At 45.6% G+C, this 15690-nt stretch overlaps 1 protein-coding gene across 2 annotated transcripts in view; it reads left to right on the top strand.

The window, feature by feature from the left end:
* LOC145337395 (NACHT, LRR and PYD domains-containing protein 3-like) overlaps positions 1–15690 on the top strand; it is an 87651-nt gene that overhangs the window by 20703 nt on the left and 51258 nt on the right. For both annotated transcript variants that reach the window (XM_080182173.1, XM_080182172.1), the window contains exon 4: positions 2002–2097. In XM_080182173.1, coding sequence (XP_080038299.1) covers positions 2019–2097 — 79 coding nt within the window. In that variant the 5' untranslated portion in view covers positions 2002–2018. The remainder of the gene's footprint in view (positions 1–2001; positions 2098–15690) is intronic.

Consider the following 15690-nt stretch of genomic DNA (forward strand, 5'->3'; position numbering starts at 1 on the left):
TCCTGTCTAATTTGGATGTATTTGGCCCTTGTCCAATTGAACCGAGGGTCTCTCTTGTCCTTATCTATTACTATCCGAAGTCTTTTGGAATTATATGGAATCCTTTGCTCTGGTATCTTCTTTGAGCTTTCCAGGTGACATGCAGCTGACTGATGCTTTTTTCAAGTTTGAATTCCCTTGCTCCACCTTCGACTTGCTCTTAGCATCTTTGCAGTTCTTCGATAAATGCCCACTTTTTTTTTGCAGTGATGACAAACAGCATCAAAACATTTGCAATGATTCACATAGTATGTCCCTCAACACCTGACACATTGCATTGCTTTCACCTTTCTCCTTGCTGCCTCTTTCATTGATGCAGTGCCGCCTCCTGCTCACCCCAATTGGTCTTCTGGATGTCTTTTACATTGCAGCCATTTCCATGCATTGAAAGTCACTGTGGCTTCACCCCAGAACTGATGCCGACTCGGTGTGGGTGAGGACGGGTCATTGGGGTTAATGAGGAATAAATCCGGATCCATTCAGATGACTAGAGTCTCGCTGGAATGATATTGTAAATTTAGTGTTAAATTGAAGAGACCCATAAGGGAGAATGAATTTGTGCTTTGGGATTTTTTTTTCACAACATCAGACACACTGGAAGTATGAGTTGTTGTATGAGATAAAGAATGAAATGGGTAGCTGCATTTTACATTGCTGGTTTTAAACCTTGGTTGTAAATTATTGCTGTTGAATAACTTTGAGTTCTCAATTGAAGGAATTAAATGTCTGAATCACTTTTCCATTTCCGTATTGGAGAAAGGAGAGGACATCAGCTGAGTTTGATTAGGGGGTACAGGTATAGGGACACAGACACTGACACATCCACACGAGTGGAGAATATGGAGCATTTGTAAAGCATCTTTAACATAGCAAAACATCCTAAGACACTCAACAAGAGAAAAATTCAGTGGGAAAACAAAGACATAAAACATTGGAAGGAGCAGCTGGGCAGGTGATTAATTTTAGATTGTTAATCTTTTTAAGGTGAATCTGAGAAGAGGGGAAAGTAAAGCAGCCGAGTCTCTTCCGGAGGGAATTCCAGAGCTCAGGAGTTGGCCTGAATTATGGACAAATTATCTTAAAGATACACAACTTGTCAGATTGGGCAAGGTAAAGATGTCGCTGGTTTCTGGGGCTGCTGTTTGCTACATGAATAGGAAGAGAGGGGCCATGGAGAGATTGAAAAGCTAGTTTGAGCATTTTAAAATTGAGGTGTTGTCAGGCTGTGAGACAGTGTGAGTTGGTGAACACAGCTGAATGGACTGCGACGTGCTGTGAGTTAGTTTAGATTTTGCGAGCAGAATTTCAGAGCAGTGGGAACATGGAGCTGGATACCAGCAGTTTGCATGTTGAACCTGCTGCCAGGTTACCGAGGGGCAGCATGTCAATGAGAAATAGAAGAGGGACAATGATAGAGATAATGGTGTGAGGGTGGAAAGAGAAAGCAATGTCACTGATTCTCTGGATGTAAAGTAATAGATAAGAATTGAACCAAGTGCCTTTGCATTTCCACTCAGCTGCACAAGAGGCAGGAGTTGGAGAAGGATGACATGGTCAGCACGTTAAAGGTTACAGACGGGTGAATGAAGATACTTCACTGACTTTTGTCAGAGTTGGATAGGATAGTATTTGTGATTTTTAACAGCAGTGACAGGGTACAAACTTGACTGTATGGAGCTCCTGGAAAAATGGCCCCGGATTTGGGAGGTAACAACATGTTCAGTGACTTTGGAGAGGGAAGTGGAAACTGGGAATGGGGCAGAGGATCACAAGGGTGAAGGGTGGATTTTTCAAGGGACCTGATGAGGGTGACTGGTATTTTGTGAAACAGCTGCCACTAATATCGCGGGAACATGTGTAATTGTAATATTCTGAAATATATCTTACATCACAGTGAAGATCTTAATGCTCTGCTTCTGATTTTCATATTTACACCTGACATTGATATTATCCTTATTACAGAGTCTCAGAATCAGGGAATGTCTGTCAGTATCATGGCTGAAGGTTCAAACAGGGGAGAATGTTCAACATCTCCAACAAGAATGAGATTGGACACAGGTAGGATCATAAAAATACAGATATAATTTCTGTCTTGTCTGCAGCTCACACAGGAAGAGGGAACAGGACAGGGACTGAGTAGAAAGTGGGAGTGAGGCACCATCTAGAGCGGGTTTATCCAAAGTTCAGCCCAGGGGCCGGGTGTGGTTTCTGAACCTCCTCTATGTGTCCCCGGAGGCAGTTTTCAAATTGTTGTCAAACAGCTGAGTTCAAATTCAAATTTGTAAGGTTGACAAAGGGTGACTCAAGCAGAGTGTTCCTGAGTAACAGTGTGAGACGTGGGCCACAGAAATAGGAGTGATAGTGGTTGGAGATTCTGTTGTCAGGGGAATAGACAGATTCTTCGACAGCTCTGGCACATCACAAATGGTAAGTTACCCCCTCGTACCAGAGGAACCTGGAACTGGTGGGATCGTCTTTGAGAAGGAGGAAAGACCAAAAAGATCCATGTTTTGAAGTAGTGACACAGATGGAAAGATGTTCGTAGAGAAGCTGTTAAAACTGAAGCACTGGAATGAAAAACAAAGCATGAGTTAGTGATATCGGGATTATTCTGTGCTGGGTCAGGTCAGGAGGGAAATAAGAGGCTGGGTCAATGTGAAACTGCAAGGCTGGAACAGGAGTGGGGTTTCTCATTCTCAGCTTCAGAAGGAAGGGCCCCAGCGTCTGGACCATGAACCCATCAAGGACAATGGAAAGATAAGTGGAAAAGGGAGAACAAACAATTCATACAAACGTCTGAAATAGGAGCAGAAGGCGGCCATTTGGCCCCTTCATCACTTCTGCCGTTCAATGGGATCATCACTGATCTATTTGTGTTTCAAAATCAACAGCCTCTGAAAAGAAACTCATCGTCTCTAACCTAAAAAGACAGCTTCAGTTTAAAATAGTGTCCCGATCTCTGGACGTACCCACAAGGGGAAACATCCTTTCCATGTCCTGGGTTTCTATACTGGATTTTATAGCCTTCAATCAAGTCACTGCTCACTTTTCTGGACTCTGAAGGAAACAAGCCCAGTCTTTCTCGTGTTTCCTCATAAGATAACCCGCTTCTTCTGGATATCAATCCAGTTAACTTCCTTTCAATAGCATCTAATGCACAAATTGTTAAACAATGAGCTCATTAACTAGGCACAATATTCATAAAGTCATTGAGTCAGAGGTTTACAGCATGGAAACAGGCCCTTTGGCCCAGCTTGTCCTTGCCAGCCTTTTTTTTTAAAACCAGTCAGCTGGTCCCAATTGTCTGTGTTTGGTTCATATCCCAATACCCGTCTTACCCATGTAACTTCTAAATGCTTTTTAAAAGACAAAATTGTATCTGACTCTATTAACACCTCTGGCAGCTTGTTCCAGACACTCACCACCCCCTGTGGAAAAACCTGCCCCTCTGGTCCATTTTGTGTACCTCCCCTCTCCCCTTAAACCTGTGCTCTCTAGTTTGAGATCCCCCTACATTTGGGAAAAGTTGTTGACTGTCTATCTTACTTATTCCCCTCATTAATTTACAGACCTCTATAAGATGACCCCTAAGCATCCAGCACTCTAGGGGAAAAAAGTCCCAGTCCATCCAGTCTCACTTTTTCATTCAAACTATCAAGTCCCAGTAGCATTCTAGTAAATATTTTCTGGACTCTTTCTGGTTTAATAATATCCATTACATCACTCTATAATAGGGTGACCAGAACTGTACACAGTATTCCAAGTGTGGCCTCACAAATGTCTTGTAAACTCCTATTCAATGTTCTGACCAATGAAACCAAACAGGTGGTGAAAGAGGTGGTGGAGTGGCATTGTTAATCAAGGATATTTTAACAGCTGAAGAAAGGCAGTTCAAAGGGGATCTGCCCACTGACGTAATATGGGCTGAAGTTAGAAATAGGAAAGGAGCAGTCACGTTGTTAGAAGTTTTCTATAGGCCCCCAAATAGTAATAAAGATGTGGAGGAAGAAATTGCAAAGTAGATTATGGATAGATGTGAAGGTCACAGGATAGTTGTCATGGGTGACTTTAACTTTCTGAAAATTGATTGGAATCTTTATAGGTCAAATAGTTCGGATGGCACAGCTTGTGTGTGTTCAGGAGGGTTTCCTGACAATATGTGGATCAGCCGACAAGAGGTGGGGCTACTTTGAATTTGGTACTGGGTAATGAACCGGGCCAAGTGTTAGATTTGTTTGTGAGAGCGCACGTTGGAGATAGTGTCTTTCACTATTGCAATGGAGGGGGATAGGGTCACACGGCAGGGCAAGGTTTATAATTGGGGGAGAGGTAATTATGATGCAATTAGGCAAGAATTAGGGAGCATAAAATGGGAATAGAAACTGCCAGGGAAAGGCACAAATGAAAAGTGGAGCTTGTCCAAGGAACAAGTACTGTGTGTCCTTGATAGGTGTGTCCCTGTCAGACAGGGAGGAAATGGCCAAGCAAGGGAACCATGGTTCACAAAGGAGGTTGAATGTTTTGTCAAGAGGAGAAAGGAAACATAGGTAAGGATGAGACAACAAGGTTTAGATGGGTCAAAGAACAAAAATCAGCCTGAGAAACAGGCCCTTCGGTCCAACAAGCCCACAGTGCCATCTCAACACCACCAGTCCCCCTCTCCACCCACGGCCCCTATCTAATGTTTTATGGTCATTCAGATTGAGGGAAACTGATTTAGGGACAATTTATTCCTGCCAATCAGCCTAAGAGCACATCTTTGGGGTGTGGGAGGAATGATGTGGGTATGCCGGCGTTGGACTGGCGTAAACACAGTAAAAAGTCTGACAACACCAGGAGTCGCTGAACAGGGACTGATAGCCAAGTTCCGCACACATGAGGACGGTCTCAACAGGGATCTTGGGTTCATGTCGCACTATCTGTAACCCCCGTGACTTGCCTGGGTTTGCAAAACCTCACTTACTGTACTGTCTGGAGACAATACACATCTCTTTAAACTGTGATCAGTGCTCCTTCCACTCACATTATCAGCCACTTCAGGTCTTGAACAGCAGGTTAGGTGTAAGGATTCGCATTCTAATCAGTAATCTCTAAACTGTCTGTGCTTTATATGCTCTGTCTGAGGCCAGAACTCTCCATTCACCTGACGAAGGGGCTAACCCGAAAGCTTGTGAGTATATTATCAAATAAATAGGTTGGACTAAAACCTGGTGTTGTCAGACTTTTTACTGTGTGGGAGGAAACCAGAGCACCCGGAGGAAAACCCACGCAAGCACGGGGAGAATGCGCAAACTCCCACAGACACCGGCTCAAATCCATGTGTCTGCACAGCAATCAGCGATAGTCACTGAGCTGTCGGCTTGCCCAGTATCTTGTCCGGTTTAGGCACACACTAACGACATGAAGCACTAGGCCAATCTCAAACAACCAAGAGCAGCCCCAGTATGACCAAGGTAGCAAGGAATGAACTAAAATAAGGGCTTAGGAGAGCTAGGAGGGGGCATGAGAAGTCCCCCTTGGTGGGTCGGATCAAGGAAAACCTCAAGGTTTTTTACTCGTATGAGAAATAAAAGAATGACCAGGGTTAGGTTAGGACCGGTCAAGGACAGTGTTGGGAACTTGTGCATGGAGTCAGAAGGGATAGGAGGGGTGATGAATGAATCTTTTCTTCAGTCTTCACCAAGGAGAGGGGCCATGTTTTTAAGGATGAGATTGTGATGCAGGCTGATAGGCTGGAGGAGGTCAATGAGGAGGTCACTTTGGTAGGAATAATGGTAGGAAGGATTATTACTTACGTGGCAAAAAACTGCAGCAGGCAACGGTGCAGAGGGACCTCAGGGTCCTTGTGCATGAGTCGCAAAAACCCAGCTTGCAGGTGCAGCAGGTGGTCAGGAAGGCAAATGGGATGCTGGCCTTCATAGCGAGGGGGATTGAATATAAAAGTAGGGAGGTCTTGCTGCAGCTGTATAGGGCATTGGTGAGGCCGCAGCTGGAGTACTGTGTGCAGTTTTGGGCGCTGCACCTGTGCAAGGATATTTTGGCCTTGGAGGGAGTGCAGAGGAGGTTTACTAGGCTGATACCGAAGTTGAGGGGGTTGAGCTATGAGGAGAGGCTGAATAAACTAGGCTTGTACTCGTTAGAGTTTAGAAGAATGAGGGGAGATCTCATTGAGACATAAGATGATGAATGGGGTGGATAGGATAGAGGTGGAGAGACTCTTCCTGCTCAGAAAGGACAGTAGGACTAGGGGACACAGCCTCAAGATAAGGGGGGGGGGGGTGGTTCAGAACGGAGTTGAGGAGGTACTTCTTCACTCAAAGGGTGGTGAATCTCTGGAATTCTCTGCCCGTTGAAGTGGTGGAGGCTGCCTCGCTAAATATTTTTAAGACGCGGGTTGATGGGTTTTTGATAAGAGAGGGGATTAAGGGTTATGGGGAGAGGGTGGGAATGTGGAACTGAGCCACGACAGATCAGCCATGATCTTATTGAATGGCGGGGCAGGCTCGAAGGGCTAGATGGCCTACTCCTGCTCCTATTTCTTATGTTCTTATGTTCTGAGGGAAGATGTATTAGCAATTTTGGAAAACCTGCCCTCCAAACCAGGCAGCATCCTGGTAAATCTTCTTTGCACTCTTTCCAATGCTTCCACATCCTTCTTATAGTGAGGTGACCAGAACTGCACACTGTTCCAAATGTGGTCTCACCAAAGTCCTGTACAGTTGCAGCATAACCCCATGGCTCTTAAATTCAAACCCCCTGTTACTAAATGCTAACACACTATAGGCCTTCTTCAGTCCCCTAGGCAGATGGGATATATCCTAGGATTCTTTGAGAGGCAAGGGAGGAGATTGCAGAGTCTTGGCTTTGATCTTTGGGTCCTCATTGTGGACGGGGATAGTGTCAGAAGACTGGAGAATGGCGAATGTTGTTTCTCTGTTCAAGAAAGGAAATAGGAATGGCTGTGGTAATTATAGGCTGGTCAGTCTTACTTCAGTGGTCAGTAAGTTAATGGAAAAGGTCCTGAGGAATAGAATTTATGACCATTTGGAAAGATGCAGCTTAAACCGAGATAGTCAACACGGATTCGTGAGGGATAAGTCTTGCCTCACAAATTTGATTGAATTCTTTGAGGTGGTAACTAAGTGTGTAGATGAAGATAGAGCAGCTGATGTTGTACACATGGATTTTAGTAAGGTGTTTGATAAGGTTCCCCATGAAGAAAGTAAGGAGGTGTGGGATAGAGGAAAATTTGGCCAATTGAATAAGTAACAGGCTATCTCATAGAAACAAAGGGCGTTGGTGGATGAAAAATTTTCAGACTGGAGACCAGTTACCAGCGGTGTCCCACAGGGATCAGTGCTGGGTCCTCTGCTATTTGTGATTTTTATCAGTGACTTGGAGGAGGGGGCTGAAGGGTGGGTTAGTAAATTTGCTGTTGACTGCAAGATTGGTGGAGCAGTGGATGAGGTGGAAGGCCTGTTGTAGGCTGCAAAGAGACATTGGTAGGATGCAGAGCTGGGCTGAAAAATGGCAGATGGAGTTTAACCCTGATATGAGTGAGGTGATTCATTTTGGTAGGACAAACTTGAATGCAGATTTACAGGGTCAAAGGTTGAGTTCTGAGGAATGTGGAGGAAGAGAGATATCTTGGGGTTCATAGCTGCAGATCTCTGAAGGTTGTCACTCAAGTGGCTAGAGCTGTGAAGAAGGCCTATAGTGTGTTAGCATTTATTAACAGGGGGTTTGAGTTTAAGAGCTGTGGGGTTATGCTGCAATTGTACTGCATGTTGGTGAGACCACATTTGGAACATTGTGTGCAGTCCTGGTCACCTCACTATAAGGAGGATCTGGAAGCATTGGACAGTGCAGAGGAGATTTACCAGGATGCTGCCTGGCTTGGAGGGCAAGTCTTATGAGGAAAGGTTGAGGGAGCTGGGGCTTTTCTCTTTAGAATGGAGGAGGATGAGAGGCCACTTAGAGGTTTATAAGATGATGAGGGGGACAGATAGTCTCTGAACGTCCATTCTATTTCCTTGGGTGGATGTAGCAGTTACTAGGGGCATAACTATAAGGTTCATAGTGGGAGATATAAGAGGGATGTCCGAGGTAGATTCATTACTCAGGGAGTGGTTGGGGTGTGGAATGCACTGCCTGCTGTGATAGTGGAGTCGGACACTTTAGGAACTTTCAAGCAGTTATTGGATAGGCACATGGAGCACACCAGAATGATAGGGAGTGGAATAGCTTGATCTTTGTTTTGGACAAAGCTCAGCGCAACATTGAGGGCCGAAGGGCCTGTACTATGCTGTACTGTTGTATACCTATGTCTATGCTAAATGCCTTCTTCACCATCCTGTCCACCTGTGACTTTAAAGGAGCTATGAACCTGTAACCCCAGATTTCTTTGTTCTGTAACTCAGCAACACCCTACCATTAACTGAGTAAGTCCTGCCCTGGTTCAAATCTACCAAAATGCATCAACTCGCATTTATCTAAATTAAACTCCATCTGCTGTTCAGACGTTTGAGATGTGGTCTTCCCAATTCCCTGTAAAACTGAAGCATAATATCCTTTTATCTTCAAGTCCCCTCAAAATAAAGGATGATATTCCATTAACCTTCTTAATTACTTGCTGTACCTGCAAATTATTTTTTTCTGACTCATGCACTAGAACACCCAAATGCATCAGAATTCTGCTTATTTTATTCTCCCTGCCGAAGCAAACAGATTCACATTCTCCCACAGAATACTCCATCTGTCAGTTTTACTTACTCACCCATGCACAACCTCCTGGTATTGTCTTCACAAGAACCTTTTTTACCGATGTTTGTATCAGCTGTAAATTTAACCTCGATGTCTTCGCTTCTCTCCACTATTTCATTCATAAAAGTTGTAACAAATTGATGCCGCAACATGGACGCTTGCAGCATTCTGCTCGTCCCAGCCTGAAGAGCGGATAAAGCACCAATTTGTAAATACTGTTTTCTACCAGTCAGCCAATCTTCTATCAGTACTATTATGTTACTCCCTATATCATGATCTTTCATTTTCCACCAAGCTTTAATGTGACACCCCATCTAATGGCCTGTGGAATCCAATTGCAGCATGTCTACAGGCTCCTCTTTATCCAGTGTCACTGATCCTTCATAGAACAGTAAGAAGTCTCACAACACCAGGTTAAAGTCCAAAAGATTTATTTGGTAGCAAAAGCCACTAGCTTTCGGAGCACCGTTCCTTCATCAGGCAACTGGGATTTCAGTTCACAAACAGGGCATATAAAGACACAAACTCAATTTACAAAATAATGGCTGGAATGCGAGTCCCCACAGGCAATCAAGTCTCAAAGGTACAGATAATGTGAGTGGAGAGAGGGTTAAGCACGGATTAAAGAAATGTGTATTGTCTCCAGCCAGGACAGGTAGTGAGATTTTGCAAGCACAGGCAAGTCATGGGGATTACAGATGGTGTGACATGAACCCAAGATCCCGGTTGAGGCCATCCTCGGGTGTGGAACTTGGCTATCAGTCTCTGCTTAATGGCTCTGCGTTGTCATGTGTCGTGAAGGCCGCCTTGGAGAACGCTTACCCGAAGATCAGAGGCCGAATACCTGTGACCGCTGAAGTGCTCCTCAACAGGAAGAGAACAGTCTTACCTGGTGATTGTCGAGTGGTGTTCATTCATCCGTTGTCTGCATGGTCTTCCCAAAGTACTATGCCTCGGGACATCCTTTCCTGCAGCTTATCAGGTAGACAATGTTGGTGGAGTTGCAAGTGTATGTACCGTGTACCTGGTGGATAATGAACCCTAACCCTACTTAATGATCGATTTGAGTGCTTTATCTGTGACAGAAGTCAAAGTAACTGACCTAGTCTAAGAACATAAGAAATAGGAGCAGGAGTAGGCCATCTAGCCCCTTGAGCCTGCCCCACCATTCAATAAGATCATGGCTGATCTATCGTGGCTCAGTTCCACCTTCCCGCCCTCTCCCCATAACCCTTAATCCTCTTGCCTATTAAAAACCTATCAACCCGCGTCTTAAATATATTTTGTGCGGCAGCCTCCACCAGTTCAACGGGCAGAGAATTCCAGAGATTCACCACCCTTTGAGTGAAGAAGTTCCTCCTCAACTTCGTTCTAAACCGCCCCCCCTTTTTCTTGAGGCTGTGCCCTCTAGTCCTACTGTCTTTTGAGCGGGAAGAGCCTCTCCACTTGTATCCTATCCATCCCATTCATCATCTTATACGTCTCAATGAGATCTCCCCTCATTCTACTAAACTCTAACAAGTACAAGCCTAGTTTATTCAGCCTCTCCTCATAGTCCAACCCCCTCAACTCTGGTATCAGCCTAGTAAACCTCCTCTGCACTCCCTCCAAGGCCAAAATATCCTTGTGTAAGTGCGGCGACCAAAACTGCACACAGTACTCCAGCTGCAGCCTCACCAGTGCCCTGTACAGTTGCAGCAAGACCTCCCTACTTTTATATTCAACCCCCCTCGCTATGAAGGCCAGCATCCCATTTGCCTTCCTGACCACCTGCTGCACCTGCAGGCTGCGTTTTTGCGACTCATGCACAAGGACCCCGAGGTCCCTCTGCACTGTTGCACGCTGCAGTTTTTCGCCATGTAAGTAATAGTCCTTCCTACCATTATTCCTACCAAAGTGGACCACCTCGCACTTGCCAACATTAAATTCCATTTGCCAGTTCCTGGCCCATTCGCCCAGCCTATCTAGATCCTTCTGCAGACTTTCCACACCCTCCACACGATTTGCCGTTCCACCAATCTTGGTGTCATCAGCAAATTTCGACACCATACACTCGGTTCTCTCCTCCAGATCATCTATATAAATGGTAAATAGCTGAGGCCCCAGCACCGACCCCTGGGGCACTCCACTAGTCACCAACCGCCAATCCAAATAGCACCCATTGACCCCCACTCTCTGCCTCCTATTTGACAGCCAATCCTCTATCCACGCTAACACCCTACCCCCAACTCCATGCCCCCTGACCTTCTGTAATAACCTCTTGTGCAGCACCTTATCAAACGCCTTCTGAAAATCAAGAAACACCACATCCACCGGCTCTCCTCTATGCACCGCCCTAGACACATCCTCATAGAACTCCAATAAATTCGTCAGACACGACTTCCCCTTAACGAAACCGTGCTGCGTCTGCTCTACCAAACAATTCTCCTCAAGATGCCTCACTATTTTCTCCTTGATCACAGATTCTAACATTTTACGTACAACAGACGTTAAACTAACCGGCCGATAATTCCCTGCCTTTTGCCTGCCACCCTTCTTAAACAACGGCGTAATATTAGCCGTTTTCCAATCATCCGGCACTTCCCCGGAATCCAGCGATGTTTGGAAAATGATTATCAAGGCATCCACTATCACCTCCGCCATTTCTTTCAGAACCCTTGGATGCATTCCATCCGGTCCTGGGAACTTGTCCACAATCAGTCCCTCCAGTCTGTCGAGCACCGCCTCTCTAGTAACAATAATGTCATTCAGGCCCTCCACTCCTACCATCTTTCCATCGCTAACACCCGGCAAATTATTCACGTCCTCCTCCGTGAAGACCAAAACAAAAAAGCTATTCAAGGCCTCAGCCATTTCCCCATTCCCTACCACTAAGTCCCCCCTCTCATCCTCTAAAGGTCCAACGTTCACCCTCTTTTTTAAAACCTCCATCCCTTATTGAATACATAGGTTAAATTTATCAGGTTTTCAGCCTGATGGAACCGTTTCACAAACTAGTGAATTTTAGAAAATTAACACCAATGCATTAACCCCATTACCCACCTCTTTGTGATCCAAGGATGAATGCCATCTCAATCTGGAGATCTGTCAGCCTCAGCTCTAGCAGTTTGCTCAGTACCAATCCTCCTTCATCAAGTTCCTCTCCTAATCACTGTCCTACAGCTATTACTGAATGCTTCTGTATCCTCTAGAATGTAGACAGCAGCAAATTGTGTTCACTTCATCCACTAGTTCATTAGTATCTACTAGTCTGTCCCCATTGTCACTCTCCACAGGGCCAGCACCAACTGTACTGACTCTCTTCCTGTTTGAATATTTGTAAAAACTCCTACTATCAACTTTCACCGTTTTTACCGGCTACCTGTTTATTTCAGTGGAGAACACAAGTCTTAGACCCATTCCTCAGCCTCAACCTGGTTCTTGTCAGGCAACATTTTTTACACTCTTGCTCTTCACTGCAGTGAACAGTGTCATTCCCCCTCACTATATTCTTTTGGAACAAAGTGTCCAGCTATTTCTCTGTCTGCCTGATATTACACAGTGTCTTCAGTTCAGCTTCCAGATCCTGATACGAATTTCCTCCAGCTGCTTATACTTTTCCTGACAAACACATCAGCAAATCGCCTTGTAATCCAAAAGCTCCCACATTTCCACAGCTGCAACATAGCACCAGTGGTGCCTTTGCTACTTATGTTATTTACTCAAATTGATTGCTCATTTAATTAACTTAGAATAATTCCTATATATACCACACCTCTCTCGATCTTTTGGGTCAAACCAAGTAAACAAACTTAAATTACGTTCGGACAAAGAAAAAGGGGGCAGCTCCCCAAAAGGAGGGGGAACGACCTGAACAGAAACAAAAGGTACAAAGGAAACTTAAGACACGTCAAATCAAAATGTGATTATCGGGGTCTATAAGGCACCTCAGCCCCTGCGGTGCCCAACGGGCACGGAAGGCCTCGACAGTGCCCGCGGACACCGCGTGCTCCCTCTCCAGGGACACCCGGCCGCGAACGTAGCCGCGGTAGAGGGGCAGGCAGTCGGGACGGACGGCCCGCCCTGTTGATGGCACGTTTCGCCAGGCCCAGGAGCAGGTTCATGAGGAGGTCGGCGTCCCGACCCTCCCCTCTCCGCACCGGGTGTCCGTAGATCAGGGGCGTGGGACTGAAATGCAAACAGAACATCAATAAAAGGTTCTTCAGAAAATCAAAAAGGGAGTGCAATCTATAACACAAAACGTAGATGTGGTCCACGGACTCCACAAGGCCGCAGAAAGAGCAGTCTCGGGAAAGCGTGTACCGGAAAAACCTACGGTTGTACAGCACCGCCGCGTGCAGCAACCTCCACCCCAGGCCCTCGAGGTAATTGGGGGAGATCCCTCCGTAGAGGGACCTCCACCGCCCGGCAGCAACAAGGCCCGCCAAGGTGTGTCCGGGCGACGGGCGAGGCCGCGGTAGTGGAAGGTGTGCAGCAGCAGCCCGTACAGGAAACGCCTCCACGCGCTGGAAAAGGGCACGGAGGACATTCCCACGAGGCGGCTCACGCCTCTCTCCCATGCACTGAAGTCCCACTTGAAGCTAATTTGCTGCTCTCGGTCACCGTCTTACTCTGGTGTAGTTATGTATCCCTTACACCCCTTTTACACAATACAAAATTAATATAGATACTATTACCTGGAAAGAACAACGAGTGAAACAAACATATTTCAAGCGCGTGAAATGAACTTGTAAGCAATATTAAATCAACACACATTTTTTTGGTTACATTTGGGAAGAGATGGTGGTCAGTAATAATGTAGACCCTGTGAAAACTGATAATAGTGATATTGTCAGTGAAAATATGGAAATGAGGATATATAAAATGTCAAATTTGCATTAGAATTTACAGTAAATCAGAGAACAACATGCCAGACATTTCCAGGAATCTAATGTTGAATCAGAGATAAGGTTCATTCCAGCATTTTAAAGTCAGTGAGGCATTTTTCTCAGATTCATTATAGAGGTTTGAGCCTTGTTGGTGAAGCCAGTATTTATTACCCATCTTATCTTTCCTTGAAAGGTGGTGATGAGCTGCTGCTGACTTGAACCTCTGCAGTCCATGTGGTGCAGGTACACCCACAGTATATTAGGAAGGGAGTCCGGGATTTTGATGAAAAAAGTGGGACATAATTCCAAGTCAGGATAGGGAGGTGGAGAACTTTGATGTGGTCATGTTCCCATACATATGCCACCCTGCTGGTGGATAGAGGTCATGGGCTTTGTCGTTAATAGTGTTGAGCTTACTGCATGTGAATGGAGCTGGTTTCTTCTGGGCAAGAGATGAATATTCCATCACTTCACTGATTGTGCATTTGTGAACAGGCTTTGGGGAATTGGGAAATGAGAAATATCTGCTGTAGAATTCCCAGCCTCTTACCTGCCCTTATAGCCACAGAATTTATATTGTTTGTCAAGTTCAGTTTTGTCTCAATGGTAACCCAGGGAATATGGTCAGTGAAAGATTCAGTGATGGTAATTTTGTTGAATGCCATGGGGAGATGATTAGATTCTCTGCTGTTGGCAATGCTCATTGTGTGGCAGTTGTCTGGTGTTAATGTTACCTGCCACTTATCTGTCCATGCCTGGATACAGTTCTTGTTCCTGTTGTGTAGGGACAGATAGTCCAATTGAACAGCACCTCACTCCCTTAGCCACCAATGCATAAGAACATAAGAAATAGGAGCAGGAGTAGGCCATCTAGCCCTTCGACCCTGCCCCGCCATTCAATAAGATCATGGCTGATCTGAAGTGGATCAGTTCCACTTTCTCGCTTTCTCCCCATAACCCTTAATTCCCCTGTCTATCAGAAACCTATCCACCTGTGACTTAAATATATTTAGCGAGGTAGCCTCCACCACTTCAATGGGCAGAGAATTCTAGAGATTCACTACCTTCTGAGAGAAGTTCCTCCTCAACTCTGTTCTAAACTGACTCCCCCCGCCACCTCTCCCCCCCCCCCACCCCCCCACTTATTTTGAGGCTGTGCCGTCTAGTTCTGGTTTCCTTTCTAAGTGGAAAGAATTTCTCTATCTCTATCCTGTCTATCCCCTTCATTATCTTATATGTCTCTAAGATCAAACGAGTACAGGCCCAATCTAAACAATCTCCTCATAAGCTAACCCCCTCATCTCTGGCATCAGCCTGGTGAACCTTCTCTGTATTCCCTCCAAGGCCAGGATATCCTTTTGGAAATAAGGGGACCAAAATTGCACACAGTTCTCCAGTTGTGGCCTCACCAGTGCCCTGTACAGTTGTAGCAAGACCTCCCTACTTTTATATTCTATCCCCCTCGCTATGAAGGCCAGCATCCCATTCGCCTTCCTGATCACCTGCTGCACCTGCAGACTGGGTTTTTGCGATTTGTGCACAAGGACCCCCAGGTCCCTCTGCACTGTAGCATGTTGTAATTTTTCACGATTTAAGTAATATTCCATTTTACTATTATTTCTTCCAAAGTGGAAACCTCACATTTGCCAACGTTACACTCCATCTGCCAGGTCCTCGTCCACTCACTTAGCCTATCCAAATCTCTCTGCAGACTTTCCGCGTCCTCCACGCAATTCACTTTCCTACTCATCTTCGTGTCATCAGCAAGCTTTGTTACCCTACACTCAGCCCCCTCCTCCAGATCGTCTATGTACATGGTAAACAGTTGAGGCCCCAGCACCGATCCCTGCAGCATGCCACTAGTCACCAACTGCCTACCAGAAAAGCACCCATTTATTCCAACTCTTTACTTCCTATTAGACAGCCAATCCTCAATCCATGCTAACACTTTACCCCCAACTCGGTGTACCCTAATCTTCTGCAGCAACCTTTTGTGAGGCACCTTATCACACGCCTTCTG

Source organism: Carcharhinus amblyrhynchos, unplaced genomic scaffold, assembly GCF_965287045.1.
Source record: "Carcharhinus amblyrhynchos unplaced genomic scaffold, sCarAmb.v2.hapA scaffold_48, whole genome shotgun sequence".
NCBI lineage: Eukaryota > Metazoa > Chordata > Chondrichthyes > Carcharhiniformes > Carcharhinidae > Carcharhinus > Carcharhinus amblyrhynchos.